General features: G+C 48.5%; 1 protein-coding gene across 1 annotated transcript in view; it reads left to right on the forward strand.

Moving 5' to 3' along the window:
* The first annotated feature begins 8,132 nt into the window (after positions 1 to 8,132).
* Positions 8,133 to 27,718, forward strand: part of LOC126426520 (uncharacterized) — a 204,948-nt gene continuing 185,362 nt past the window's right edge. The window contains exon 1 of the mRNA XM_050088425.1: positions 8,133 to 8,255. Within this exon, the coding sequence (XP_049944382.1) occupies positions 8,133 to 8,255 (123 nt within the window). The remainder of the gene's footprint in view (positions 8,256 to 27,718) is intronic.

The following is a 27,718-nucleotide window of genomic DNA, read 5'->3' on the forward strand; positions in this document are numbered from 1 at the left end:
CAAATTGCTGTTAACAACAATATTTCCTTTACTACCTCAGTTACTTAATTCTACTTCGTTAATACAATAGCTATAAGCGTCCATATTTCTTGATATTTTATGAAGAGAATATTTCATACCCAGTAATTCTTGTGGTATATGTACTGCTTATTTTGAGCACCAGCACTAATAGTAAACGTTTGTTTTAAATGGGTTTTAATAGACTGTAAAATTTTTGTAGGACGAGGATCATGTGATCCACGTCATTTATACAGGTAAACAGGATATTAGCGAGTGCATGTAGCATAATAATACTTTGTGATAATGGTCCTGTAAGTTACGAATTTATTGTCTTGTGTTTTAGAACTTAAGAATGAAGTTCCTTTATCAATGTACTAGCTATCCATTCTCCTACATACATGTAACGACCACATCCAATTCATTTCACGCAAAGCCGTAATTACGCCCACCACTCCATTTTGCCCCCTGACCCATGTATATTGTCCTATCCTCCTCAGTAATTCGCAACACGCATGTCCACATAGCTCTCAAACCAACCCTCAGACTTCGAATAGTTCTCTCGCATTGAAACTCACGGGATTGACTCATTGCTAATAGTCCAAACTGCTAATTGCTGTACTTCTAAACATACCATTCGCACAGATTGGCGGTTTGGTTTTGAAAACAGTCATGAGTTTACAGTATAGCATCCCAGTCATCATCTCCAGTTACCATAAATAAAAAAAGCTTTATCCTCTATGACTTCACCCATTTGGCAAATTGTACGTTGCTTTTAATCTTGGTGAACTACATTTCAAGCATACTTTCAAACTTACTACCTTAGGTTCATACCTCGATTTCCATGTTTTTTGTGCTCTCGGTTGCAAACAACAAAGTGGAAAGGAAGGTGCTTGGCATAAAATTATTTCACCGTTTCGTCTCACCGAATGAAACTCGCTGTCAGCCAATGAGCTAATGATGTAAAGTGGTGGTTAAATGAAATGAATTTCTATTTTCACTCCAACTGGTTTGGAGTCAGTCTTCTCTCGCTCCAGTTACGATTACAAGAAGGTAATTTTTATATTATTATTATTATTCACAGACATAGCAGTGCGTCCATTGCGTTTAGTAGTGAAGGCCCGGACGCAAAGAACAGCACAGGAGGTGTAATGGTGGGGACACTCTGCGTAGTGAAAAGGAGTGACGCGAGAGGGCAGCAGTTGCTAACAGTGGCGAGCACCATTCCCCCACGTAGTACGGACAGGTGCTGACAGAGGGCAAGCGCGAGGTGCAGAGCAGACTCATCTCCAAGTCCTGCGAGTTCCTGCTAGTCTGGTCCTCCACTGCACAGCACAACATCCCAACGTACCAGGAGAGAAAAGCAAGCGACTGGACAACGAATGAACGCAATGGTTCTTTGTTGTGTTCCCTCCACGACTGCAAGCATTTAACAGAAATCTGATAGGGATTTTATCCCGTTAATAAATGAAACATGTAAAGGTCTGGAACAACAAGGCGACATTTGAGGGTTGGATTCCCTCACTTCCTGATCGAGGACTCACGCTGCCTGGGCTACACTCAGGCTGTATCTTCGACATGGAAGAGCCCTAACCATGCCTGTTGTGTAGTCACCCGTCTGCACACATTCACTGCTGCCCGCCGTCGCCGCCCAGTGCTCGTCACCGCCCCCCGTTTTAGTTCCTTTTCTACTTCGGTGACTCGTGTCGCCCTTGGGCACTGCCTGCAATCATGGACACCCCAACTACCACCATCATCTACACCTCCCGTTCACCTGCCCCCACTGTAACATCATGGAGTGCTTCCTCTGGGATTCACCCGTCTCATCCACCACCCCTACTCACAGTCTCCTCCCCATCTATCTCCTCCTCATCACTGTATCCCCACCTGTATGTCACTCTTGCTCCTACCCCTGCTCCTGCACCTGCTGCTGCCCCTGCCCCTGCTCCCGCCCCCCCCCCTTCCGCTCCTGTCGCAGGCCGAGACGACTTTCTGTTGTGTCTAGACAAGACAGCCTAGACACAATGAGAGGAAGCCGAAAGGCATGCGCTACGCTCACGCAGATGGGCGTGAGGTCTGAAACAGGATACGTAATGAATGCTATAAAGAAAAGTACGTAGCTTCTGGAATACTTAACTTTAATCCATCCTTTTGGTACATCTGGAGCTTGTGGCGATACAAGTGAGACTCTTTAGATACATGCAATGTTACTAATGGCGCCTTGCTAGGTCGTAGCCATTGACTTAGCTGAAGGCTATTCTAACTATTGGCTCAGCAAAGGAGCGAGGCTTCGTCAGTATAGTCACTAGCTACGTCGTCCGTACAACTGGGGCAAGTGCTATCCTGTATCTCGAGACCTGCCTTGTGGTGGCGCTCGGTCTGCGATCCCTGACAGTGGCGACACGCGGGTCCGACATGTACTAATGGACCGCGGCCGATTTAAAGCTACCACCTAGCAAGTGTGGTGTCTGGCGGTGACACCACACTTTCCCCCCTCCCCCCTGCACACCCACACCCCTACAACTACGCATGCTTCCCTCGCCCGAGTCACTGCCCACCGCGCCACAGTCACCGCCACAGAGCACCCTACCCTCTCACCCGGTGCTACTGCCTCACAGGAGGGCCCTGCCTCACACCACCTCCCCATCCATCCAATACTTCATCCCTCCTCCCAGGCAACACCCGCAAAAAATCTTCCAAACTGCCCAGTGGCGACCTCTCCTCTACGCCCTTATCCAAAAAGCCACTGCCCACCCCACCTCCCTCTGACCCCACCGTGGATACCACCCCACCTCCCTCCTCTCTAGCCCCCTTCATGTATACCTTTGTCCTAGCCAACCCGGATCCAAAATTCCTGGATGCCTGGATGCCCTCACCCTTGAAATCCGGAAGTACATCCCCAGTGCACCCATCACCCAAATTATCCCTCGCAGAGACTCTGTTGTCATCAAGTCTCCCTCTCCCTCTTTCCACACTGATCTTCTCTGGCATCTTCCCTGCATCACCTTAGGGCCCCATGCATCCCTCACCCCATTCCTTACATCCTCCTCTCCTCGTCAGCCCCAACCCCCTCGTCGTCCACTGACCATCACCGCCGTCATCACAAAACTTGGCCCTGTGGTTATGGAGGCTGAGGTGTTGGCAGAACTGAATGCCTACCCCGCCCTCGAAGTCCGTTCGGCCCGCCGTATTTACAACTCCTCTGGCCCTACTTTCCTCATGTGTATATTTATAGAGTCTGCCTCCTCCATCGACCACCTCCTTACACAGGGCACCCTGATTTTCAACCGCCGCCACCCTGTTGACCTGTTCCGTTCCCCTCCTCAATCCTACTGCTGCCAGCGCTGTCTCCTGTACAACGACCACCTCACCCAAAACCGCAAGAACCCCCTTCACCTGCCCTGATTGTAAAGCCTCTCACTTCCTTAAACAGTATCCCAACCTCGCCTCCCCCCCTTCCTGCAACACCTGCAACAAACCTCACCCCACCTATTCCTCCAAATGCAAAGCCAAACCCCCTCCCACCAACCCTGAAATCACTGTCCCCGTTCGCCCCACCAACCCATCCATCCCCCCTAACAATTCCCTCTGCCCTCCCCCTATGGTAGAAGATATCATCTGGTTCCTCACCATCGTCCTGCAGAACATCCACCCCTTCCAGTGACTCCATACTCCAGCAGATTTCCCTTGCTGCCCACTCTCTTTTCCACTTAAACACCTATGCCACCTATTCCCACAACCAGGCCCACTTTACCTCCACCTGCCTCGACACCCTCGTTTAAGCCCCTCTCTCCCCTTCCCACTACCTCATCACTCGCTCCCTCCCTGCAAACAAATACCTCTTCATGAATACCCTCTCCCAGCACCAGGTTGACTCCTTCATCCTTAACGAAACCTTCCTCCAATCCCACCATGTTGTCCGCACCTCTCCCTATCTCCTTCACCATACTGACAATCCCCTTCCCCTAGCCAGAGGTGGGGTTGCTATAGGCCACCTCAAGCATCTCCTGTCCGGCCACAACCCTTCCTCAATGACCTGACCGAACACCTTCTCCTCAGCCTATTTTTTCCCTCCCTTGCCATCACCTGTGCCACTATCTATATCCGCCCCGCAGCTCCTCTCCCCTTTGACTTCATTTCCCATGTTGACCATACCTTATCCACCTATGTGATCGCCGCTGACCTCAACATTCACAGCCATGACCCTGCTACCCTTTGGCGGTGGCATCAGTTCCTTGCCACCCTCCATGGTGACCTTGTTCCTCTCCCACAGCACAGCCATCCTGAAAGCAACTCCACCCCCCCCATGTTATCCTCGCTTCCCCCAACCTCCTTGGTCGCATTGCCATTGATGTCCTCAATCCCGTTGGTAGTGACCATCTCCCTCTCCTTCTCACCATCTCTTCTACCCGTCCCTCCCCTGCAGCCACCCGCCCAGCTGCCCCCCCAAAGTCTGTCCATGACTGCTGCCGTGCCAATTGGGATGCCTACCAGGAATCCATTGCCTTACAGGTCGAAAGCCACCCCCTCACCTTTCACCACGCAGCTGACATCACCCATGCCTCTTCCTTCCTTCAGAAGACCATCACTGACGCTGTGGAGGCTCATGCCCTACCAAACTCATCCACTCTCACTGCCTTATGCTTCCTCCACAGGCCGTCCCTCTTCTGCGTGAATCCCGCAGGCTATACCACTCCTTCCTCCGCACCCGTGACTGGGATACACTCACCTGCCACTGGCAATTACAGCAACACATCCGGAACCTCCTTACAGCAAAGAAACGCCACGACTGGCGCCAGACATGCACATGCCTCAACTCCAACCTCCCTGTCAATTCCCCCAAGTACTGGTCAGCCTTCCACTGCCCTACTGGTAGCCATCCCACACTGCATTACCCCATCCTCCATGATGATTGACCCTTTCCTGACAACCTTAGTAAGGCTAACTATTTAGCTTCCCATCTATCTGAGGTCTTCTCCATTCCTGCATTCCTGACAATCCCCATTTTGATTACTCCCTCATCCCCACTGTCCTTGACCGCACTGACCTGTGTCCCCTCGCTCGCCTCTAGCTTCCAGTACTTGGATCGGTTACCCCCCTCAGACATCAACTCTCCCATCACCACACATGACATCACACTTGTCCTCAGCTACAAATGCAACACCACCCCTGGTAATAATGGCGTCACCTACCACCACCTCAACGAATCCCCCCTCCCATCCTTCTTGGCTGTCCTTGCTACCCTGTACAATGTCCTCCTCTCCACTGGCTTTTACCCCAACCTATGGAAGATATCCCATGTCCTGCTGTTCCCTAAGCCCAATAAATACCCTCTGATACCACTTCCTATCGTCACATCTGCCTCACCTCCATGTTCAGTAAGGTTTTCGAAACTATCCTCTCCCACCATATTCACCGCCACGTTAAACAGCATCACCTCCTTACCCTTCCCCAGTGTGGCTTCTGGTCTACCTTCTCAGCCAACGACCAGCTCCTTAACCTTACCAATCTTCTTTCCCTGCAACTTAACTCCCGTTGCTCTGCTGTCTTTGTTTCCCTTGACCTCCAGAATGCCTACTATCATGTCTGGCATCCCGGGCTCCTCTTCCAACTCCAGACCTACGGTCTCCCTATCAATTTCGTCCATCTCGTTGCTTCCTTCCTCTCCCGTCGTCCCTCCTATGTCACTATCCACAATTCTAACTCCTGTACCTTCTATCCCTCCGCCATCATAACCCAAGGCTCCATTCTTTCCCCTCTCCTCTATCTCCTGTACACTGCTGATATGCCCAAACCTCCCCACATGTTCATCTCCTCCAATTTGCTGATGACACCTCCTTCCTGGTCCTTTATCTTACCCTTCAATGGTCCCAATGTACTCTCTAAACCCACCTTGACCAATTCACAACTTGGTGCAACCAGCGATTCCTCCGTATCAACCCCTCCGAGAACCAGGCAGTCATCATAGGTCACATCACCTGCTCCTTCTGTCTCCATGATTTTTACCTCACCATTTATGGCCGTCGTATCCACCTCACTCCTACCTCAAATACCTTAACCTCACCCTTGACCGCCACCTCATCTGGACTCCCCATCTCCTTACCATCCAACATAAAGCTCACAACAGACTCTGCCTCATAAAACTCCTGTCCAGCTGGACATGGGGACTGCATTCTTCCACCGTCCTTTACACCTACAAATCCTTGATCTGCCCCATCCTCTGTTATGCCAGTGTCACTTGGATTTCTGCCCCTGCCAGCTTCTACAAAGCCCTCCAAATCCTAGAACGCCATGCACTCCTCCTCACCTTCCGTATCCACCTTCCGTATCTGCCTTCCATCCCTCATGCGCATCCTCTTCCCCCACCTTCTCCTTTTCTTGAATACATCTGCACCATGTATATTGTCTGCTGACTTGATCGCCCAAAACCCCCTCGTGTCCCACTTCCTCTCCACCCTCAGCCTGTTGCCGCACCTTTACCATTGTGTCCCACCGTCTCTCCATCTCCATCCACCTCCTTTCCCAATGCAACTTCCCACACCTAACCCCCTCAGATGATGAGCTTCACCCTAACATTTACCCCCTACCAACTCTAATCCCACCTTTGTCCTTCCTCCTCCTCCTCAGGGCTTCCTCTACACCCCCCACCCTTCCTCTGAGCAGTTTTCCCCCACCTACAGCACCTCCCAATCCCGTGCTCCCCTTCTGTGTCTTGCACACCATCCTGCCTTGTCTTCCCTCTTCATCTCCCGCCCTGCCCATCTCCAGCCTCTTGGTGTGCCCCCTGACCCCCTTTTCCTCATCCTCCCACCCCCGCCCCACCTCGCCTCTTTTTCCCTCCTCTCCGACCTCCAGTCCCTCGGCAGGTCCCTACCAGTTGATTTTATTCTTTGTGAGTGTGCCGAGCAGGATTAGCCAAGCAGTCTAAGGCACTGCAATCATGGACTGTGCGGCTGACCCTCATGGAGGTTTGAGTCCTCCCTCGGGTATGGGTGTGTGTTTGTCCTTAGGATAATTTAGATTAAGTAGTGTGTAAGCTTAGGGACTGATGACCTTAGCAGTTAAGTCCCATAAGATTTCACACACATTTGAACATTTTTTTTGTGAGTGTTCTGTCGTTCCAGTGGTCTTATTTTTTTTTTTTAAGCATCTCACGCTGTGTGATTTCTATACTGTGGACAACTTTTAACTTGTGTTTGACTATTGTGATTGTAAGTGCACAACAAATTGCCAGCTGTGTTCTTTTAACTTTATGTCGACTTTTTAACTGTCCCCCAGTGCATTGTTCCCTATTGGTGTATATTTTAACTCCCATCATGTCCATCTAATGTGTCTTTATGTCCACCTTTTATCCCCTTTCTTTGTAAGTGTTCCCCTTTCATGTTTCTCGTAAAACCGTTTGGCTGAAGAGCAGTGGACTGTGCTGCTGCTAGCCCTCCCCTGACTATGGGGCAGAAGGATGCAATTTCAATACAGAAAAAAAAAATGTTATATTTCACAGGCAGATGCGAGAAAAAGATAGTAAAGCAAACTCAACCCCCCCCCCCCCCCCCATACATCACTCTCTTCTCGGAATCGTAATACAAACGCTCCCAATCATGTTCTCCAGGAATGTGAAACTCTTACTGCGCGTAAGAAGCGCGCCACTGTAATAAGTGTTTTTTTTTTCTGTTTCCCTAGCATTTCATTTGATACAGTATGTTATGAATTATGGAAGTATTAACAGAAACTTCCTAATACTTTTGGTGCTAACGAACGAAGCTTTGTTTTTCACCAACAGTCGAATGCTCCAGTGGCCGCCACTGCGACACAGTTAGGTAAAATGTAGTAAAACTATTTTACACTAAACATATGCGGCGAAACACCGATACAAACAACGTCCGCCATTCTGTCACACTCTCCGTCAAGCAAAATTTCTCGGAAAACACTTCAAAAGCTATCTTTGACGAAAACGTCAAATGACTCAGTATACTGTCAAATGTTTGACATACATAGTAAAGATTGACAAATTACTTGATCACATTCGGAAGTCCCAAAAGTTGACACACAGCGTACGATCACTGTGGCCGCCAATAGTATGTGACTCGACTTCGGGTAGTGACGAACTAGAGACGGCGATAGGAGACCGGGTTAAGATGATCGCCATGTTTTCCCGGCAGCGTATAGAGCTGACATCTGTCGGCGACGCCGAGCAACAGGGCAGCACGCATCAGCTGTGTGGATCTCGCAAGAAGAAGTTCAGCAGGAAAATACCGAAAGTAAGAGATATATTCTTATCGATATCAATAATTTAATTTTAGTTGCTTATGATGATTGGATTCAGTTCCATTATCTGTTAACAGCTTGTGAAGAGAATAGTTCACACCCAGCAACGTACTTGCTAATGTGTTCCTTATATAGCGAAAACGAATTGAGGAAGGTCATGCATTCGAGGGTTGGATTCCCTCTCTTCTTCATCGAAGAGTTTCACTGCCTGGGCTACTCTCAGGGTGCGCCTTCGACGTGGAAGATCCTTGCCGTGTCGTCTGTTTGCCGCCGCCGCCGCCGCCGCTTGGTCGCCGCCTTCCGGTCCTTGCCGCCGCCGCCGCCTGCCGGGGCTCGTCGCCCGTCGCCCCCGCCGCCGCCGCCGCCGCCGCCGCCTGCCGGGGCTCGTCGCCCGTCGCCCCCGCCTGGTCGCCGCCTGCCGGGGCTCGCCGCCCCCGCCTGGTCGCCGCCTGCCGGTGCCCGCCGCCGCCGCCGCCGCCTGCCGGTGCCCGCCGCCGCCGCCTGCCGGTGCCCGCCGCCGCCGCCGCCGCCGGTGCCCGCCGCCTGCCGGTGCTCGCCGCCGCCGGTGCCCGCCGCCGCCGCCGCCGCCATCCGGTGCCGCCTGGTCGCCACCATCGCCGCCGTCCTGACCCTGGTCTACGGCCGTCTTCGTCTTCATCCGTCTTCGTCTTTGTCTGTCCCCGGTTTCTGTCCTCTCCTCTTCGTTCTGTTCGTTCTTGTTTCTCTCTCCCGTCATGTCCGCCCCCACCACCACTGTCACTACTACCACCACCGCCATTGTCTATACCTCCCCTTCCGCCGCCTCCACCACTATAACTTGGTGTGCCCAGTCCCACCTCCCTCCTTCCATTCCACCTCTCCTCACTGTCCCTTCACCCTCTATCTTTGTCGCCCCCTCTCCCGCTTCTTCCTCCCGCTCCTCTCGTTCTGATCCCTTCCCCCCACTCCCCCAGCCTGTCACTGCAGCTCCAGCTCGGGTGGTGGCCCGTCGGGCCACTGCCCACGCCCAGCTCTCCCCGTCACCTTCGCCATCACCGCCGCCTCTGCCGCCGTCATCGTCATCGTCGCCTTCACCGTCACCGTCACCATCTCCGGCGCCGACTCCGGCCCCGGGACCTGCCCCTCCCCGCCACATTCCCGTTGTTCCCATCCCCCACACCTCCTCCACCGCCGTCAAGCGCCCCGGTGGCACCCCTGCTTCCTCTGCTTCCAAAAAGGCTGCACCTCGTCCTCCTTCCCCCACCCTTGATGCCATGGAAGTCTCCCCGCCTGTCCCTGCCCCCTCATCCTCCTCCTCTCTCCCTTCCTCCTACCGCTACCTCCTCTCCCGTCCTGATCCCTCTCTCCTTGAAGCCCGGAACCTCACCCTCTTCCTTCGCCAGCATTGTCCTGGTGCCCCCATCTCCCTCCTCACTCCTCGCCGAGATTCTGTTCTCATCTCCTCCCCCAGCCCAACCCTCCATGCTGACATCCTCTCCCGTCTCCCCATCACCCGTTTTGGTCCCAACGCCTCCCTTACCCCTGCTCCTTCTCCATCTCCTACCCGCCAACCCCAACCCCCGCGTCGCCCGCCGACCCTCACCGCCGTGATCACGCGGCTCAGTCCGTCGATCACGGAGGACGAGGTGTTGGCGGAGCTCCAGGCCCATCCCACGCTGGAGGTGCGGGCGGTCCGCCGCATTTTCAACTCGGCCGGCCCCACCCGCCTTATGCGGGTTTTCTCTGAGGACGCCCCCTCCATTGACCGTCTCCTGAAGGAGGGTGCCCTCCTCTTCCACCAGCGGTACAAGGTCGACCCTTCCCGTTCCCCTCCTCAATCCCTGCGCTGCCAGAGGTGTCTGCGCTATAATGCGCACCCCACAGCTGAGTGCCGCGAGGCCCCCACCTGCCCGCATTGTCGGCAGGCGCACTTCCTCCGGCAGTGCCCTAACCTCCAATCCCCTCCCTCCTGTAATACCTGCAATCTCCCTCATCCCACCTACTCCCAAAAGTGTAAAGCCCGACCCCCTCCAACCACTCCTGAACTCACCGTACCTGTCCGTCCTCTGGACGCCCCCACCCCCCCTGGCAATTCCCTTCGTCCCCCACCCACCGCTGAGGACATCATCAGGTTCCTCACCATCGTCCTCCAGAATGTTCATCCCTTTCAGCGCCCTCACACCCTCCAGCAGATCTCCCTTGCTGCCCGTTCCATCTTCCAACTCAAGATGTACGCCACCTACTCCAACAACCAGGCCCATTTCACCTTCTCCCGTCTTGACACCCTCGTTTAAATCCCAGTCATGGCGCGACAGCAACGTATCCTTTTCAACAACATACGCTCCCTTCCTGCCAACAAAAACCTGTTCCTGCACACCCTTGCCACCCACCGCGTGGATGCCTTCCTCCTCAATGAAACCTTCCTGCAACCCCAACACACAGTCCACACTTCGCCCTACCTCCTCCACCGCTCCGATAATCCCCTCCCGATTGCGCGTGGCGGAGTTGCCATTGGTCACCACCGCCAGATCCCCGTTCGGCTCCAACCTCTCCTTCCCGACCCCACCGAACACCTGATCCTTAGTCTCTTCTTCCCCGGCCTTACCGTTACCTGCGCCACCATCTATGTCCGCCCCAACGCTCCTATTCCCTTCGACTTCCTCTCCCACGTCGATCGTACCTTTTCCTCCTACGTGATTGCCGCCGACCTCAACATCCATAGTCGTTCCGCTGCCCAGTTACGGCGATGGCATCGGTTCCTCTCCACCCTTCAAGGTGACCTCGTCCCCATCCCCCGGCATACCCGTCCTGAATCCAACTCCACTCCTGATGTTATCCTCTCCTCCCCCAACCTCCTTGGCCGCATCACGGTGGATGTCCTGGAGCCTATTGGTAGCGACCATCTCCCTGTCCTCCTCACCGTTTCAGACGGTCGTCGCCCTCGCCCCGACCCTCGTACTGACCCTCCCCCTAAGTATGTCCACGACTATTCCCGAGCTGACTGGAATGCCTACCGGGATACCCTTTCCACCCAGGTCGATAGCCACCCTCTCACCTACCACCACCCTGACGATGTCACCCATGCCGCCTCCTTTCTCCAGCGGACCTTGTCTGAGGCCGTGGAGGCCCACGTTCCTACTGTCGCCATCCAACCCCACCGTCCTCCCTTACCCCCACAGGCCGTTCTCCTCCTCCGTGAATCCCGTCGTCTCTACCGTGCCTTCCTCCGCACGCGTGACCCGGACACACTACGACGCCACCGGCAACTCCAGCGACACGTTCGTAATTTGCTCGCGGCTAAGAAACGCCGGGACTGGCGACAGACATGCACCCGTTTAAATGCAACCCTACCAATCAACTCGTCCAAGTTCTGGTCGGCCTTCCGTCGCCTTACCGGAACTAAACCCTCCCCCTATTATCCTCTTCTCCATGATGATCACCCTTTCCCTGACTCCCTTAGTAAGGCCAATCACTTTGCCTCCTACCTCTCCGATGTATTTTCCGTCCCCGATGATCCCCAGTTCGATTACTCCCTCTTCCCAGATGTCCGCGATCGAACTGACACCTCTTCCCCTCCCCTCGCTCCTGGCTTCCAGTACTTGGACAACATTACACACACGGAACTCAATGCCCTTATCACTACACAGGATCTCATTGATACACTCCGCACAAAACGCAACACCGCTCCTGGTCACGATCGTGCCACCTACCGTCACCTTCGTGAAGCTCCTGTCTCTTTCCTCTCCACCCTGGCCAGGCTCTACAATGTAGTCCTGTCCACCGGTTACTACCCCGACCTGTGGAAAACCTCCCGTATCCTCATGTTCCTAAAACCTGGCAAACCGCCGTCCGCCGTCTCCTCCTACCGTCCCATCAGCCTTACCTCGGTCTTCAGCAAGGTCCTAGAATCTATCCTCACCCGCCGCCTCCACCAGCATCTCCGCCAGCACCGCCTCCTTCCCGTCACCCAGTGTGGCTTTCGGCCATCCTTCTCTTCCGACGATCTTCTCCTTCACCTCACTCATCTCCTTTCCGAACAGCTTAATTCCCGTCGCTCCGCCATCTTCCTCTCACTTGACCTCGAACGCGCTTATGACCGCGTCTGGCATTCCGGTCTCCTCTTCAAGCTCCAAACCTTTGCCCCTCCCATTAACTACGTCCGTCTGATCGGTTCCTTTCTCTCCCGCCGTCCTTCCTATGTCACCATCCATAACACCGATTCCTACACCTTTTTCCCCTCCGCCGGTGTGCCCCAAGGCTCCGTCCTCTCCCCCCTTCTGTACCTTTTGTACACGGCGGACATGCCGCCGCCGTCGCCCCCCGTCCACCTCCTCCAGTTTGCCGATGACACCGCCTTCCTCGCCCTTGCCCCCACCCTGCAACGCTCCCAACGCCTTCTCCAATCCCATCTTGACCAGTTCACCGCTTGGTGCAACCAGTGGTTGCTCAAGGTCAATCCCTCCAAAACCCAGGCGATCATTGTAGGCAAAACCACCCCTTCCTTCCGCCTCCTTGATTTCTATCTCACCGTCTATGGCCGTCCTATCGCCCTCACTCCCACCCTTAAGTACCTTGGCGTCACCCTCGACCGTCGCCTCTCCTGGACTCCCCATCTCCAGACAATCCAAGCCAAGGCACGTTCCCGACTCCGTCTCCTCAAGCTCCTTTCCGGCCGCACGTGGGGTCTGGACCCCTCCACAATCCTCCACACCTATAAATCCCTCATCCGCCCTATCCTTTGTTACGCCCATCCAGCCTGGATCTCCGCCCCCCCTACCTTCTATAAATCCCTCCAAATCCTTGAACGCCATGCTCTCCGCCTTGCCTATCACATCCGTCTCCCCTCCCCCACGCGGATCCTGTATGATCTCATCCCCTTCCCCCACCTCCTCCTTTTCCTTGAAAGGATTCGTATCCTGTACACCTCACGTAAACTTGATCCTCCTCACCCGCTCGTTTCCCCACTCCTCTCCCACCCCCGCCCGCTGCCGCGCCTGTATTCGCACGTCCCACCCGGTCTCCATCTCTCCACCCTCCATGCCCTCTCCCAAGGTGGCTTCCGCCGGCTCCCTCTCCCTGATGATGTCCTCGTCCCCTCCATCTACCCCTCCTATCAACTTTGACCCTGCCCCACCCCCCACTTCCCGTGTCCTTTCCTTTCGGCACCCTCCCTCCCTTCTCTTCTCTTCCCTTCTTTTCCCATCTCCCTGTCCCCTCCCTTCCCCCTCTTCCCCCGGGCTTCCTCTCCCCCTTCCTCCCTCCCCCTATCTCCCCTGCCCGTGGCATCTCTGCTCTCCCCTCTCGCTCTCCCACTCCCCTCCCTCCTCCTCCTCTCTTGGCAGGTCCCCGGACTCGCACACGTATAGTGAACATTCGCGCGCCGGAGATCGTCGCCTTTTGTGCTTCGTGTGTGTGACGTCATATAGTGTTTTTGGTGTCCGCCGTCCCACTCCTACGTTCACTTGTGCCGTCGGACTCACCAGTGTTTTGTGCGCCGTGCCAACGTGTTTTCAGTGTTGTTATCGTCACCTGTGAACGACTCCGTGTTTTTTATGTCTCTGTGACCTCTCTCTTTTGCCCGTCACTTTGTTCATTGTCATTCACCATGTTTCATACTCTTGTAAAACGCTATGGCTGAAGAGCGGTGTAGTGTGCCGCTGCCAGCCTACCTGAATTGTACAGGTTTTAAAATAACAATAAAGTAAAAAAAAAAAAAAAAAAATGAGGAAGGTTATTCTTGTTACAACTATTGTGCATAGAGAAATTTTTGTAGGACGCAGACTATGTGATCTGCGTCATAGAAATGGTCAATGTGAAGCGCGTAACTGTAGTTTAGGAAACGTAACAGTTAAGTTTTGTAACCTTATAGGCCTTCACATTACATCATCTTGAGTGTATGTTGCATAAATATGGTCATAAAAACACAATGAGGTGGGAGAGCGTCGCTCATATTGCAGAAGGCATGAAACTTTCACTTAGGCGTCTTGGCAGTTACGTATTGCAGCAAATGCACTGCTTTCGTGTCGTGACTTAGACACTTTCCAATTGGCTGAGGACACTCTTTTGTATGTTCGACGTAACAGATTTTGGCAAACTCGTTTCCCTGTATTCTAGTGCCCAATTTTGATAGGTTTTGTGAGGGATAATTTGTATGTGCTCTAGTAGAGCATATCTTCAGATATAATTTATTGAGATTGCGTTCTGGGAATCGAGGTACTGAATTACCATTTATGAGTGTGTCACTCACTCTTTTCTTACTCGCAGTTAAATTTTACATTGTTTGTCACCCAGAGCAGGATGCAAAGTAACTGATGCATACAGATCAAAAAATTGCCATAACAGATTGGACCATATAGCACAATGGTCAAATATGGCAGTTTTTCATCAAATATTCACAAGTTAACGGGATGCACCTCATAATATGTACATTTGTTAGAACTGAAAAACATGTTAAAACATTTCAAGGTAACTGAAATGCAGAGTTCAGTATGTTTTCTTGAAGTATAAAATCCATACTGAAATTTAAAACAATACATACAGTGAAATGCGTTTGTGGTACTCATATCATGGCAGATCTGGCTCTACACGACTAACCGTTCTTGCCAAATAAGTTTGTATGAGGTACAGGCATATGGAGTTCCCTCAAGTACTCACTACAAGCAGATATATTTTCATTTTCTTAAAACTTCCCCAGGAAATCAGAGATGAAGTTAAGTTGCTGTTGAAATGCAATTTTTATCACAGTACCTGAACGCAAAAACAAAAGTATCAAATTATTTTGTGGATTTGCCTCAGAATTATTTATGATACACAAGTATTATTATGCCTATAGTGTAATAAACAAACATAGCACCTGTACAAAATTAAACACATAAACATATTCATACAAAAAACATATAATTATTCTCAAACACACATATAAATAACATACTCAAAAAAATTAAACTCACTGAATGAAGTGTTTTCTGTGTACAAAAAATTTGAGAAAAATGTTCTTGTAAGATTTTGTGGACTAAACAAAATACAGTCAAATACAAATTCAGTGCACATTGTCCAGAAGAGAACAACATCAATTGAAATTTTACTGTTTCATTTCTGAGTAGGTCTACTGTATCTATTCTGAGTTGTAGTTTAGAAATATCATTTTTGTGTCTGTAATTGGCTGAAGGCTTGCTTGCATCATTAAATTTAGTGTATGTGCAAAACAAAGTACATGCTACCATTTGCACATCATCACTGCCTACACCATATTATGTGCATTATCTGTAGTGTAAGCTACAATTTTATTGGTAATACCCCGAGTTTAAGTCGTATTTTGCAAGTCACAGGAAATGTTGTCAGCTGTATGCTTGTCATGGAATTCAAAACTAGATAACAAATATGAGTTGCAGTTTTCATCAATGAAGTGATCAGTCACAGTGATAATGCAGATGTAGGATGCAGCTTGCACTGCAGATCTTACTTGCACTGGTGTGTTGTCCAAAACCTGAGAGAGTAAACTGCTGGAGAGTATTTTACTACTGGGAGGTACATAGTTTTCGTTTAATAAATAAGTCATTTTTCTAAATTCTACACTCTCAACTACATTAAATGGAAGATTTCTTTAACAACAAGTCTTAAAATCTGTTCGTCTATTTTGGCTCGTTTGGATGAAGTCTTGGTGTAAATCCACTAATCTTTGTTTCTCTACCACACATACCCAGAACTGAATCTTGCACAGATTGTTCATCTTGACGCACAGGCACTGAAATAACAGATTCCTGAACAGTTGCTTTGGTAACTGAACTGGTTTTGAACGGGTGTCACTTAAATTAACTGTTTGATCCTTATGTCTCAAATGTCTGTCCAAGCAACTTTTAAACGACAACACTGCGGAGCACAAGATACATTTAATTTTCTCAGAATTCATCTTCATAAAATAATCCCACACTGGTCTTCGTAATGCCATAGCCAAAGACAGAAGAACCAACATTAACTGAAATGTAGGCGGGAGCAAACTGCAGAAAGAACGGGATCATTATAGAGAATAGGCACATTGACTATAGCATCAAAAATTGCGCCACTAATTCGAATAAATAACAAAATACAAGAGAAAAAATTTCTGTCCCCCAAAGCATTTCCAACCATTACTATAAATCCAACATGCTTCCCAGCCCTTCCCGTTCACCATTACACCGTCAATGATACATCAATCAGATGCTTGCAAGTATATGTACATTCATTTCATGTTCGAGGTGCATTCAAGTTTTAAGGCCTCCGATTTTTTTTTCTAATTAACTACTCACCCGAAATCGATGAAACTGGCGTTACTTCTCGACGTAATCGCCCTGCAGACGTACACATTTTTCACAACGCTGACGCCATGATTCCATGGCAGCGGCGAAGGCTTCTTTAGGACTCTGTTTTGACCACTGGAAAATCGCTGAGGCAATAGCAGCATGGCTGGTGAATGTGCGGCCACGGAGAGTGTCTTTCATTGTTGGAAAAAGCCAAAAGTCACTAGGAGCCAGGTCAGGTGAGTAGGGAGCATGAGGAATCACTTCAAAGTTGTTATCACCAAGAAACTGTTGCGTAATGTTAGCTCGATGTGCGGGTGCGTTGTCTCGGTGAAACAGCACACGCGCAGCCCTTCCCGGACGTTTTTGTTGCAGTGCAGGAAGGAATTTGTTCTTCAAAACATTTTCTTAGGATGCACCTGTTACCGTAGTGCCCTTTGGAACGCAATGGGTAAGGATTACGCCCTCGCTGTCCCAGAACATGGACACCATCATTTTTTCAGCACTGGCGGTTACCCGAAATTTTTTTGGTGGCGATGAATCTGTGTGCTTCCATTGAGCTGACTGGCGCTTTGTTTCTGGATTGAAAAATGGCATCCACGTCTGATCCATTGTCACAACCGACGAAAAGAAAGTCCCATTCGTGCTGTCGTTGCGCGTCAACATTGCTCGGCAACATGCCACACGGGCAGCCGTGTGGTCGTCCGTCAGCATTCGTGGCACCCACCTAGATAACACTTTTCGCATTTTCAGGTCGTCATGCAGGATTGTGTGCACAGATATGTCAACTCTGGAGGCGATCTGTTCAACAGTCATTCAGCAATCCCCCAAAACAATTCTCTCCACTTTCTCGATCATGTCGTCGGACCGGCTTGTGCGAGCCTGAGGTTGTTTCGCTTTGTTGTCACACGATGTTCTGCCTTCATTAAACTGTCGCACCCACGAACGCACTTTCGACACATCCATAACTCCATAACCACATGTCTCCTTCAACTGTCTATGAATTTCAGTTGGTTTCACACCACGCAAATTCAGAAATCGAATGATTGCACGCTGTTCAAGTAAGGAAAACGTCGCCATTTTAAGTATTTAAAACAGTTCTTATTCTCGCCGCTGGCAGTAAAATTCCATCTGCCGTACGGTGCTGCCATCTGTGGGACGTATTGACAATGAATGCGGCCTCATTTTAAAACAATGCGCATGTTTCTATCTCTTTCCAGTCCGGAGAAAAAAAATCGGAGGCCTTAGAACTTGAATGCACCTCGTTTATGTCTAAAAACTGCCACTGTACACCTGTTTTTATTCAGAATGTTGTAGGTTTATTTCCATTTTCTAATATGATTACTGTACATGAATAGACAAGCATACGGTATGAGAGATGTCTAATTTAACTGAATGTTTTTCACACATTTATTATACTCACCAAAAAATGTTTAGCATCACTCCGGCTCCCAGAACTCCTGAAGATAGACATGGACTGTGAATATTGTATACCAGACACAGTCCCTTTGAATGTTCAGAGATGTCACTAAACACGCCTAAAGATGTAAACAACCATGCATGAGCAGTGCCTATTAGACAGATGGCGCCCGACAACCAATCAGTTCCAGTCATTCCAACAGGAAGGAGGCACACGGCTCATGTTGTCTGTAGTTCAACCATGCCTAGATGGTCAATACCGCGGTTCTATCGCCTCCGCATTGTTACTTTGTGCCGGGAAGGGCTCTCAACTAGGGAAGTATCCAGGAGTCTCGGCGTGAACCAAAGCGATGTTATTCGGACATAGAGGAGATACAGAGAGACAGGAACTGTCTATGGCATGCCTCTCTCAGGTCGCCCATGCACTACTACTGCAGTGGATGACCGCTACCTACGGATTATGGCTCAGAGGAACCCTGATAGCAATGCCACCATGTTGAATAATGATTTTTGTGCAGCCACAGGACATCATGTTACGATTCAAACTGTGCACAATAGACTGCATGATGTACAACTTCACTCCCAATGTCCATGGCGAGGTCCATCTTCGCAACAACGACACAATGCAACCTGGCCAGGCCTAACGCCATAGACACATTGTCCAGCGAGTGTAGCAAGGTAGAGGTTATCCAATGTTTTGGGGTGGCATTATGTGGGGCCAACATATGTTGCTGGTGGTCACTGAAGCTGCCGAAATGGCCGTATGATATGTGAATGCCATCCTCTGTCCAATAGTGCAACCATATAGACAGCATATTTGGGAGGCATTCGTCTTCGTGGATGACAATTCACTCCCCCATAGAGCACATCTGGTGAATGACTTCCTTCAGGATAACGACATCGCTCGACTAGAGTGCCCAGAATGTTCTCCAGACATGAACCTTGTCCACCATGCTTGGGATAAATCAAAAAGGGTTGTTTACCCCTATACCGAATCGCCATTGAGGAGTGGTACAATCTGGACCAACAGTGCCTTGGTGAATTTGTGGGTAGTATGCCATGACGAATACAGGCATGCATCAACGCAAGAGGACATGCTAAGGGTGTTAGAGGTATTGCTCCCGCCTTTAGTTCTGTTCGTGTTGGTTCTTCTGTCTTTGGCTATGGCATTATGAAACCCCCTGTGGGATTATTTTATGAAGAGGAATCCTGAGAAAATTTAATGTAACTTGTGCTCGGCAATGTTGTCGTTTAAAAGTAGTTCAACTTCTTTCTTAAACAGACATTTGCGACATAAGTATCCAACATTTAATTTGAGTAAAACTCGTTCAAAACTAGTTTTTATGAATCTGGGCAGTGACGAAGCCATTTCAGTCGTAAGGTAGCTATAATTTAGTACCTTACAAGCACTTTGCCGTGATTTACAACCAGAGTTAGGTATCATTTGATAGGTTGTACATCATATATTTGACTATTTAAAGGAGACTGACATTGTCACGTACACCTTGTAAATAGTTGTCAACTCTTATTGCATGAAAGGTGACGGAGTGTCTTTATTATCAAAATGGCGTAATGAATGATTGCCTATACTAGTAGAGGTTGGAATGCCTGTGGAAATGAAACGGCAGGTGTAACTCGAGCCCTGCGTGGAAAAGCCCGCACAGGTGTGTTGGTGCTGCTTAGCACAGGAAGTAGCCAAGACGGACGGTCGGGGCACCTGAGTGCTGAAGCACAATACAGCGGCGGCTGGTTAGTGTTGTAGAGGGGCTGGAAAGGTAAGCGAATAATACTTCGGAAACTCTGAAAATCTGGGACGCAGCAGAGAGGAACGAGGAAGCGTTACCTCGGAAATCACACAGTCTGGGATATTTCCGAGGATTTTTATTCTGGGAAGCATACCATTGTATGTATTCCTAATTAACGGGAATAGGTATTTCCTCACAAACTTTCCACGCTGGACGACGAAAGACTAAAACATGGTTGGTCGGCGTTCGGAAGAATCTGTAGAGAGGGAGAATATTACGTGGTTTCGAGTATATGATTTGCTTTCTGCAGTTATGAGGGAGGGGAGCCGAGTTTTGCTGGGAAGCCAGTGGTGGAGAGAAAGTGGGTTTCCCGTTTTGAGCACCCATGTTTGACGGTCGCTGAGTATCAGCTTTGTTGGTACAGACGGACTTGCTGTCTTTGCTCTCATGAGATTTTATAATTAGGCAGTTAGGCACTGTACTGTTGCGAACTTATGCGATTCTGGACTTCGCTTCCGAGTAGGGAGTTGTCGTTGAGTACACACGTTCAGTGACTGAGAGCACTTCTTCTGTCTACACTCATGTAGAGACGTTATCTGAATTCCTCCCTTGTGGCTGGGAGTTCGCGTTTCTTGTCTGTAGAACACAGAAAGGAGAAGACAGTATTAGATTATACTAGTCAGAGGACCGCCTTCTGCCGTCCTAGTATTTGAAAGAGCTTTTATTTTGTGACTGGAGTTCTTCCATCGTCGCAGACATGTATGAGAACCATCACTCCGACATACCAGACGCAGTACATACGGTGATATTGCTAACTGCTTCAGCATATTAGGGCTATAAATCTAAACAGCTGTGATCACATAAGTTGTTTTTCCACTGAGGTTCCACACCACTGTAGATCATTTTTGAAAGTATTATCTTGGTACGTAGATGATGTCAGTCATCTCGCGTTATTTATATTAGATCACGTAGCCATAAAAAGGGACAGATTTGGGCAATTTGTTAGGAAATTCATTTGTATCTCTTATGTCCATTGGACATTGATATATAAAGATTTGTAATATATAAAGGGGTTTTAATTTACAATAAATGTATAAGAAGAAACAGCATTTATCATTTTGTAGTTACTACACTCATGCTCATAAATGAAGGATAATGCTGATACATGGTGAAACAATGCTCTGGTGGGTGGTTTGTGGGTTTAAATCACCTCGAGTTATGGCCATGCGGTGCATTTTACCTGCGCTCGTCGCACGGTGGCGCTGGCAGCAGTCCACATGCACAGAGGTGTGTTGGTGCATGTCACAGTATGATGGAGTGAGTAAGTGTGCAGACGTTTTCCGACGTGCTAATGGTGACTGTGTGTTGAAAATAGCTCAAAGAACACATACTGATGACGTTATGAGGGGTAGAATACTAGGGCGACTGGAGGCTGGTCAAACACGGCAGGTCGTAGCACGGGCCCTCTGTGTGCCACAAAGTGTGATCTCAAGATTATGGCAACGATTCCAGCAGACAGGAAACTTGTCCAGGCGCTACAGTACGGGACGTCCACAGTGTACAACACCACAAGAAGACCCACATCTCACCATCAGTGGCCGCAGACGGCCACGGAGTACTGCAGGTAGCCTCGCTCAGGACCTTACCGCAGCCACTGGAACAGTTGTCTCCAGACACACCGTCTACAGATGACTGAATAGACATGGTTTATTCACCCGGAGACCTGCGAACAGCAGAGCCCATAAAGCCTGGTGTCAACAACACAGTACATGGTCATTGAAACAGTGGTCCCAGGTTATGTTCACAGACAAGTCCAGGTATAGTCTGAACAGTGATTCTCGCCGGGTTTTCATCTGGCGTGAACCAGGAACCAAATACCAACCCCTTAATTCCTGCTTGTCTTTGACAGAGGAACTGTAACAGGTCAGGTGTATCAGGACGTCATTTTGCACCAGCATGTCCACCTTTTCAGGGGTGCAGTGGGTCCCACCGTCCTCCTGATGGATGATAACACTCGGCCCCACCGAGCTGCCATCGTGGAGGAGTACCTTGAAAGGGAAGATATCGGGCGAATGGAGTGTCCTGCCTGTACTCCAGACCTAAACCCCACCAAGTACGTCTGGGATGCTCTCGGTCGACGTATCGCTGCACGTCTTCAAACACCTACGACACTTCAGGAGCTCCGACAGGCACTGGTGTAAGAATGGGAGGCTATACCCCAGCAGCTGCTCGACCACCTGATCCAGAGTATGCCAACCCGTTGTGCGGCCTGTGTACGTGTGTATGGTGATCATATCCCATATTGATGTCGGGGTACGTGCACAGAAAACAGTGGCGTTTTGTAGCACATGCGTTTCAGGACATTTTTCTCAACTTATCACCAATACTGTGGACTTACAGATCTGTGTCGTGTGTGTTCCCTATGCGCCTATGCTATTAGCGTCAGTTTTTCGTTCTGCAATTATCCTTCATTTATGAGCATGAGTGTAGTTTCCTTAATTATTCATTTATGTTTATGTTTTAATTTATATGTTAAAGAGCAAAAAGGAGGAGATAACATCACCATTAACAGATCTGCTTCAGGGGGTAGTCAGACAGGGCCAAATCTTCATTTTCGCATTCAGTATTTTCTGTTGCGCACATTCATTTTACACCCGCCTGGAGTAGCATCTTGGATATGGCTTACTCTGCCAGGATCTTTCTTAGAGTTTTCTGATAGTAGTCATAAAGTGGCTTGAAACCACGGAAATTTTCAAAAAAATTTTTCCCATTTATAATGTTTAGGTGTTATTGATTGTGATCAGCCTGCGTATATAGTTTGCAGTGGTAAAGTCACGCAATAACATTAAAAATAATATTTGTGTTGAAACTTCCTGACAGATTAAATCTGTAAGCCGGACCGAGACTCGAACTCGGGACCTTTGCCTTTCGCGGGCAAGTGCTCTACCAACTGAGCTACCCAAGCACGACTCACGCCCCATCCTCACAGTTTTACTTCCGCCAGTTCTGCAAGGTTCGCAGGAGAGCTTCTGTAAAGTCTGGAAGGTAGGAGACGAGGTACTGGCGGAAGTAAAGCTGTGAGTATGGGGCGTGAGTCATGCTTGGGTAGCTCAGTTGGTAGAGCACTTGCCCGCGAAAGGCAAAGGTTCTGAGTTCGAGTCTCGGTCTGGCACACAGTTTTAATCTGCCAGGAAGATTCATATCAGCGCACCCTCCGCTGCAGAGTGGAAATCTCATTCTGGAATGTTTGTGTTTTTTATTGTATTTTTTTCAGAGGCGTTGCGCTTCAGCCGACTGGCTGCAATTTATTGATATTTCTGTTGTCAAATGGTTCAAATGGCTCTAAGCACTATGGGGCTTAACATCTGAGGTCATCAGTCCCCTAGACTTAGAACTACTTAAGCCTAACTAACCTAAGGACATCACACACATCCATGCCCGAGGCAGGATTCGAACCTGTGGCCGTAGCAGCAGCGCGGTTCCGGACTGAAGCGCCTAGAACCGCTCGGCCACAGCGGCCGTCGTTACTGTTGTCATTTGCCATTGTATTTTGTTTGTATTGTAACGATACTGCTCGTCCACGACGCTGCCATTAGTTTAGCTTGTTTGTTATAGATATTTTATGTTACATGCCAATTTCATAATAAATGTGGGTAGAGTAAATTGTGTGTACTTTAAAGAGTGAACCCTTATCAGGAATCACTCCATGATAACTAGGGCGAAAGCGCGCTTAGTGGCACAACAGATCACTAGTTGTAACAATATAGAAATGGCAGATACACGGGGCAATCAAGAAAGCCTATGGGATGAGTAAGCTTTGTTGGCAGCACAATGCACAGGTGAGGAGAGTACTGGTCCAAGGGAACTTTTTAAGGGTGATAGACACAGTTAAGTCTGTGGTGGGTAATCTGATAGCGAAGATGAGGAACAGATACACACTGAGGCTATCGTGAAGATATGTGTCCATAATGTAGGAAGTACTCAACGACGACTCCCTACCCGGAGACGAAGTCCAGAATCCTCTAAGTTTGCAATAGTACAGTGCCGATCTGTCTAACGTTGAACGCGGGACAATCGTGGTAGATCGCCGTCAGTGACATCGACACGAGGCAGTATATCAGGGGCATGCCTTAATGACTTTCTTGAATACTAAGAAATGGGAGGGAAAAGGGCAGAAAATCGCCTAAGAGTAGAGGAAGAGAAAGTCACAGTAGGAGAGAAGAGCTAGGTAACACAGATGTGCTGGACATCCTTGCATACCTAAAAGCAATGAGAAGTGAAATGGGGAATAAAATTCAAGTGAAATAAAAAAGGGGAATGATGAAGGACGCTCTGAAATGGGAAATAAAATTCATAACTTTAGTGCTGAAATGGGTACTAAAATTCAAAACGTTAGTGCCGAAATGGGAAGTAAAATTCAAAACGTTAGTGTCGAAATTCAGTCGATAAAACTTGAAACAAGGGAAGTGAAAAATAAGGTGGTGACGCTCCGAACAAAACTACACTACTGGCCATTAAAATTGCTACACCAAAAAGAAATGCAGATGATAAACGGGTATTCGTTGGACTAATATTTTATACTAGAACTGACATGTGATTACATTTTCACGCAATTTGGCTGCATAGATCCTAAGAAATCAGTACCCAGAACAACCACCTCTGGCCGTAATAACGGCCTTGATACGCTTGGGCATTGAGTCAAACAGAGTTCGGGTGGCGTGTACAGGTACAGCTGCCCATGCAGCTTCAACAAGATACCACATTCATCAAGAGTAGTGACTGGCGTATTGTGACGAGCCAGTTGCTCGGCCACCATTGACCAGACGTTTTCAATTGGTGAGAGATCTGGAGAATGTGCTGGTCAGGGCAGCAGTTGAACATTTTCTGTATCCCGAAAGGCCCGTACAGGACCTGCAACATGCGGTCGTGCATTATCCAGCTGAAATGTAGGGTTTCACAGGGATCGAATGAAGGGTAGAGCCACAGGCCGTAACACATCTGAAATGTAACGTCCACTGTTCAAAATGCCGTCAATGTGAACAAGAGGTGATCGAGACGTGTAACCAATGGCACCCCATACCATCACGCCGGGTGATACGCCAGTATGGCGATGACGGATACACGCTTCCAATTTGCGTTCACCGCGATATCGCCTAACACGGATGCGACCATCGTGATGCTGTAAACAGAACCTGGATTCATCCGAAGAAATGACGTTTTTCCATTCGTGCCCCCAGGTTCGTCGTCGAGTACACCATCGCAGGCGCTCCTGTCTGTGATGCAGCGTCAAGGGTAACCGCAGCCACAGTCTCCGAGCTGATAGTCCGTGCTGCTGCAAACGTCGTCGAACTGTTGGTGCAGATGGTTGTTGTCTTGCAAACGTCCCCATCTGTTGACTCAGGGATCGAGACGTGGCTGCACGATCCGTTACAGCCATGCGGATAAGATGCATCTCATCTCGACTGCTAGTGATACGAGGCCATCAGGATCCAGCACAGCATTCTGTATCAGCCTCCTGAACCCACCGATTCCATATTCTGCTAACAGTCATTGGATCTCGACCAACATGAGCAGCAATGTCGTGATACGATAAACCGCAATCGCGACAGGCTACAATCTGTCCTTTATCAAAGTTGGAAATGTGATGGTCTGCATTTCTCCTCATTACACAAGGCATCATGACAACTTTTCACCAGGCAACGCCAGTCAGCTGCTGTTTGTGTATGAGAAATCGGTTGGAAACTTTCCTCATGTCAGCACGTTGTAGGCGTCGCAACAGGCGCCAACCATGTGTGAATGCTCTGAAAAGCTAATCATTTGCATATCACATCATCTTCTTCCAGTCAGTTAAATTTCGCGTCTGTAGCACGTCATGTTTGTGGTGTAGCAATTTTAATTGCCAGTAGTGTATATAGTTAGCAATTAAGTTATTGCACTGAAGGGATATGTAGATTTATCAATATTTTCTGTGGAATTATCATGTTAAAAGAGGTACTATAGTGCATAAAAGGGCAGGATGTCGAGAGTGAGAAAACTAGGGTATGTTTCTATGTGTAGGCTAAAACTATATGCACAGCAGGCTGAGCATACAATTTGAATGGTGTCTGGCGTTTAAGATGTGCTATCTGTCCATGAAGGAATAAAGTAGAAATGAGAAACGAGTGCAACTGAAAATAAGAAATAAAAAAATAAAAAGTTTTAAAGATGTGTGAATAGGTAAATTTATTACCCAATTGATGAGGAACATGTTATGAGAGAATTTCTGCATTTTGAAAAGATTTTAGAACTACTGCATGAAATTACTGTCTATTTTCCATGTTTAGCAATGGGGCAACAAATGAGTGACTTGCTAGTAGAGGTTTGCGGAGACACGCAGGTGTGTCGTCCAAGTATGATTAGTCTCCATCCAGAGAAACGAGAGTTCACTAGGTGGCCTGCTCCACGTGGCTACATGAGAGCGCACCGTTATTTGTATGTGGAAGTGTTGTATTTATGCTGTTCAGAGAGACGGAAGGGGCTGGAAAGATAAACGGGTAATACTTCGGAAACTCTGAAAATCTTGGACGCAGCAGAGACGGACGAGGAAGCGTTACCTCGGAAATCACGGAGGCTGGGTTATTTCCAAGGATTTTCACTCTGAGAAGCATACCATTGTATGTATTCCTAATTAACGGGGATAGGTATTTCCTTGCAAACTTTCCGCGCTGGACGACAAAAGACTAAAATTGGTTGGTTGGCGTTTGGAAGAATTTGTAGAGACGGAGAATATTCCGTGGTTTCGAGAATATGATTCGCTTTCTGTAGTTACGAGGGAGGGGAGCCAAGCTTTGCTGGGAAGCCAGCGGTGGAGAGAAAGTGGCTCTTCCGTTTTGAGCTTTGTTGGTACAGACGGACTTACAGTCTTTGCTCTCAGGAGACTTTATAATTAGGCTGTTAGGCATTGTACTAATGCAAACTTACAGGATTCTGGACTTCGCCTCCGGGTAGGTAGTTGTCGCTGAGTACACACGTTCAATGATTGAGAGCACTTCTTCTGTCTATGCTCATGTAGAGACGTTATCTGAATTCCGCCCTTGTGGCTGGGAGTTCGCGTTTCTTGTCTGTAGAACACAGAAAGGAGAAGACAGTATTAGATCATACTAGTCAGTGGACCGCCTTCTGCCGTCCTAGTATTTGAAAGAGTTTTTATTTTGTGACTGGAGTTCTTCCATTGTCGCAGACGTGTACAAGAACCATCACTTTGACATACCAGACGCAGTACATACGGTGATTTTGCTAACTGCTTCGGCATATTAGGGCTATAAGGCTAAACAGCTGTGATCACGTAAATTTTATTGCCACTGAGGTTGCACACCATTGTAGATCATCTTTGAAAGTATTGTCTTGGTACACAGATGATGTCAGTCATCTCGCGTTATTTATATTAGATCGCGTAGCCATAAAAAGGAGCAGGTTTGGGTAATTTGTTAGGAAATTCATTTGTATCTCTCATGTCTATTGGACACTGATATACAAACATTTTTAATATATAAAGGGGTTTTAATCTACCACAAATGTATTAGAAAATACAGTATTTATCTTTTTGTAGTTACTAATTCCCTTAATCATTCATTTATGTTTGTGTTGTAATTTATATGTTGAAGAGCTTTAGATTTTGAAAACTATCGTTTATTTAAAGGAAAACCAGGTAAAATCTTAATGAAACAAATGCCATACCTGGGAACAGCATTTCTGGTACATCACTCAATTTTAGATTCAGTTACTAACTTCTACTCAAGTTCTGAGAGACTATCCATTCTTGAGATTAAATGTAAAAACAAAGGATACTCTATAATCAACTGTCATGCACCCATAAACCAGGACAACAAAAATAACCCGGAGAAAGTTGAAGAATTTTGGGAGATACTTGAAATGGAACTGGATAGATGCTCAAAGAAGAACATAAAAATGTTAGTAGGCGATTTTAACGCACAAATAGGAAGGGAGAAAAAATACCATGGAACAGTAGGCCTCTTCCCAGGTCACAAAAGAACTTCA

The sequence above is a fragment of the Schistocerca serialis genome, chromosome 11 (assembly GCF_023864345.2).
Source record: "Schistocerca serialis cubense isolate TAMUIC-IGC-003099 chromosome 11, iqSchSeri2.2, whole genome shotgun sequence".
Taxonomy (NCBI): Eukaryota; Metazoa; Arthropoda; class Insecta; order Orthoptera; family Acrididae; genus Schistocerca; species Schistocerca serialis.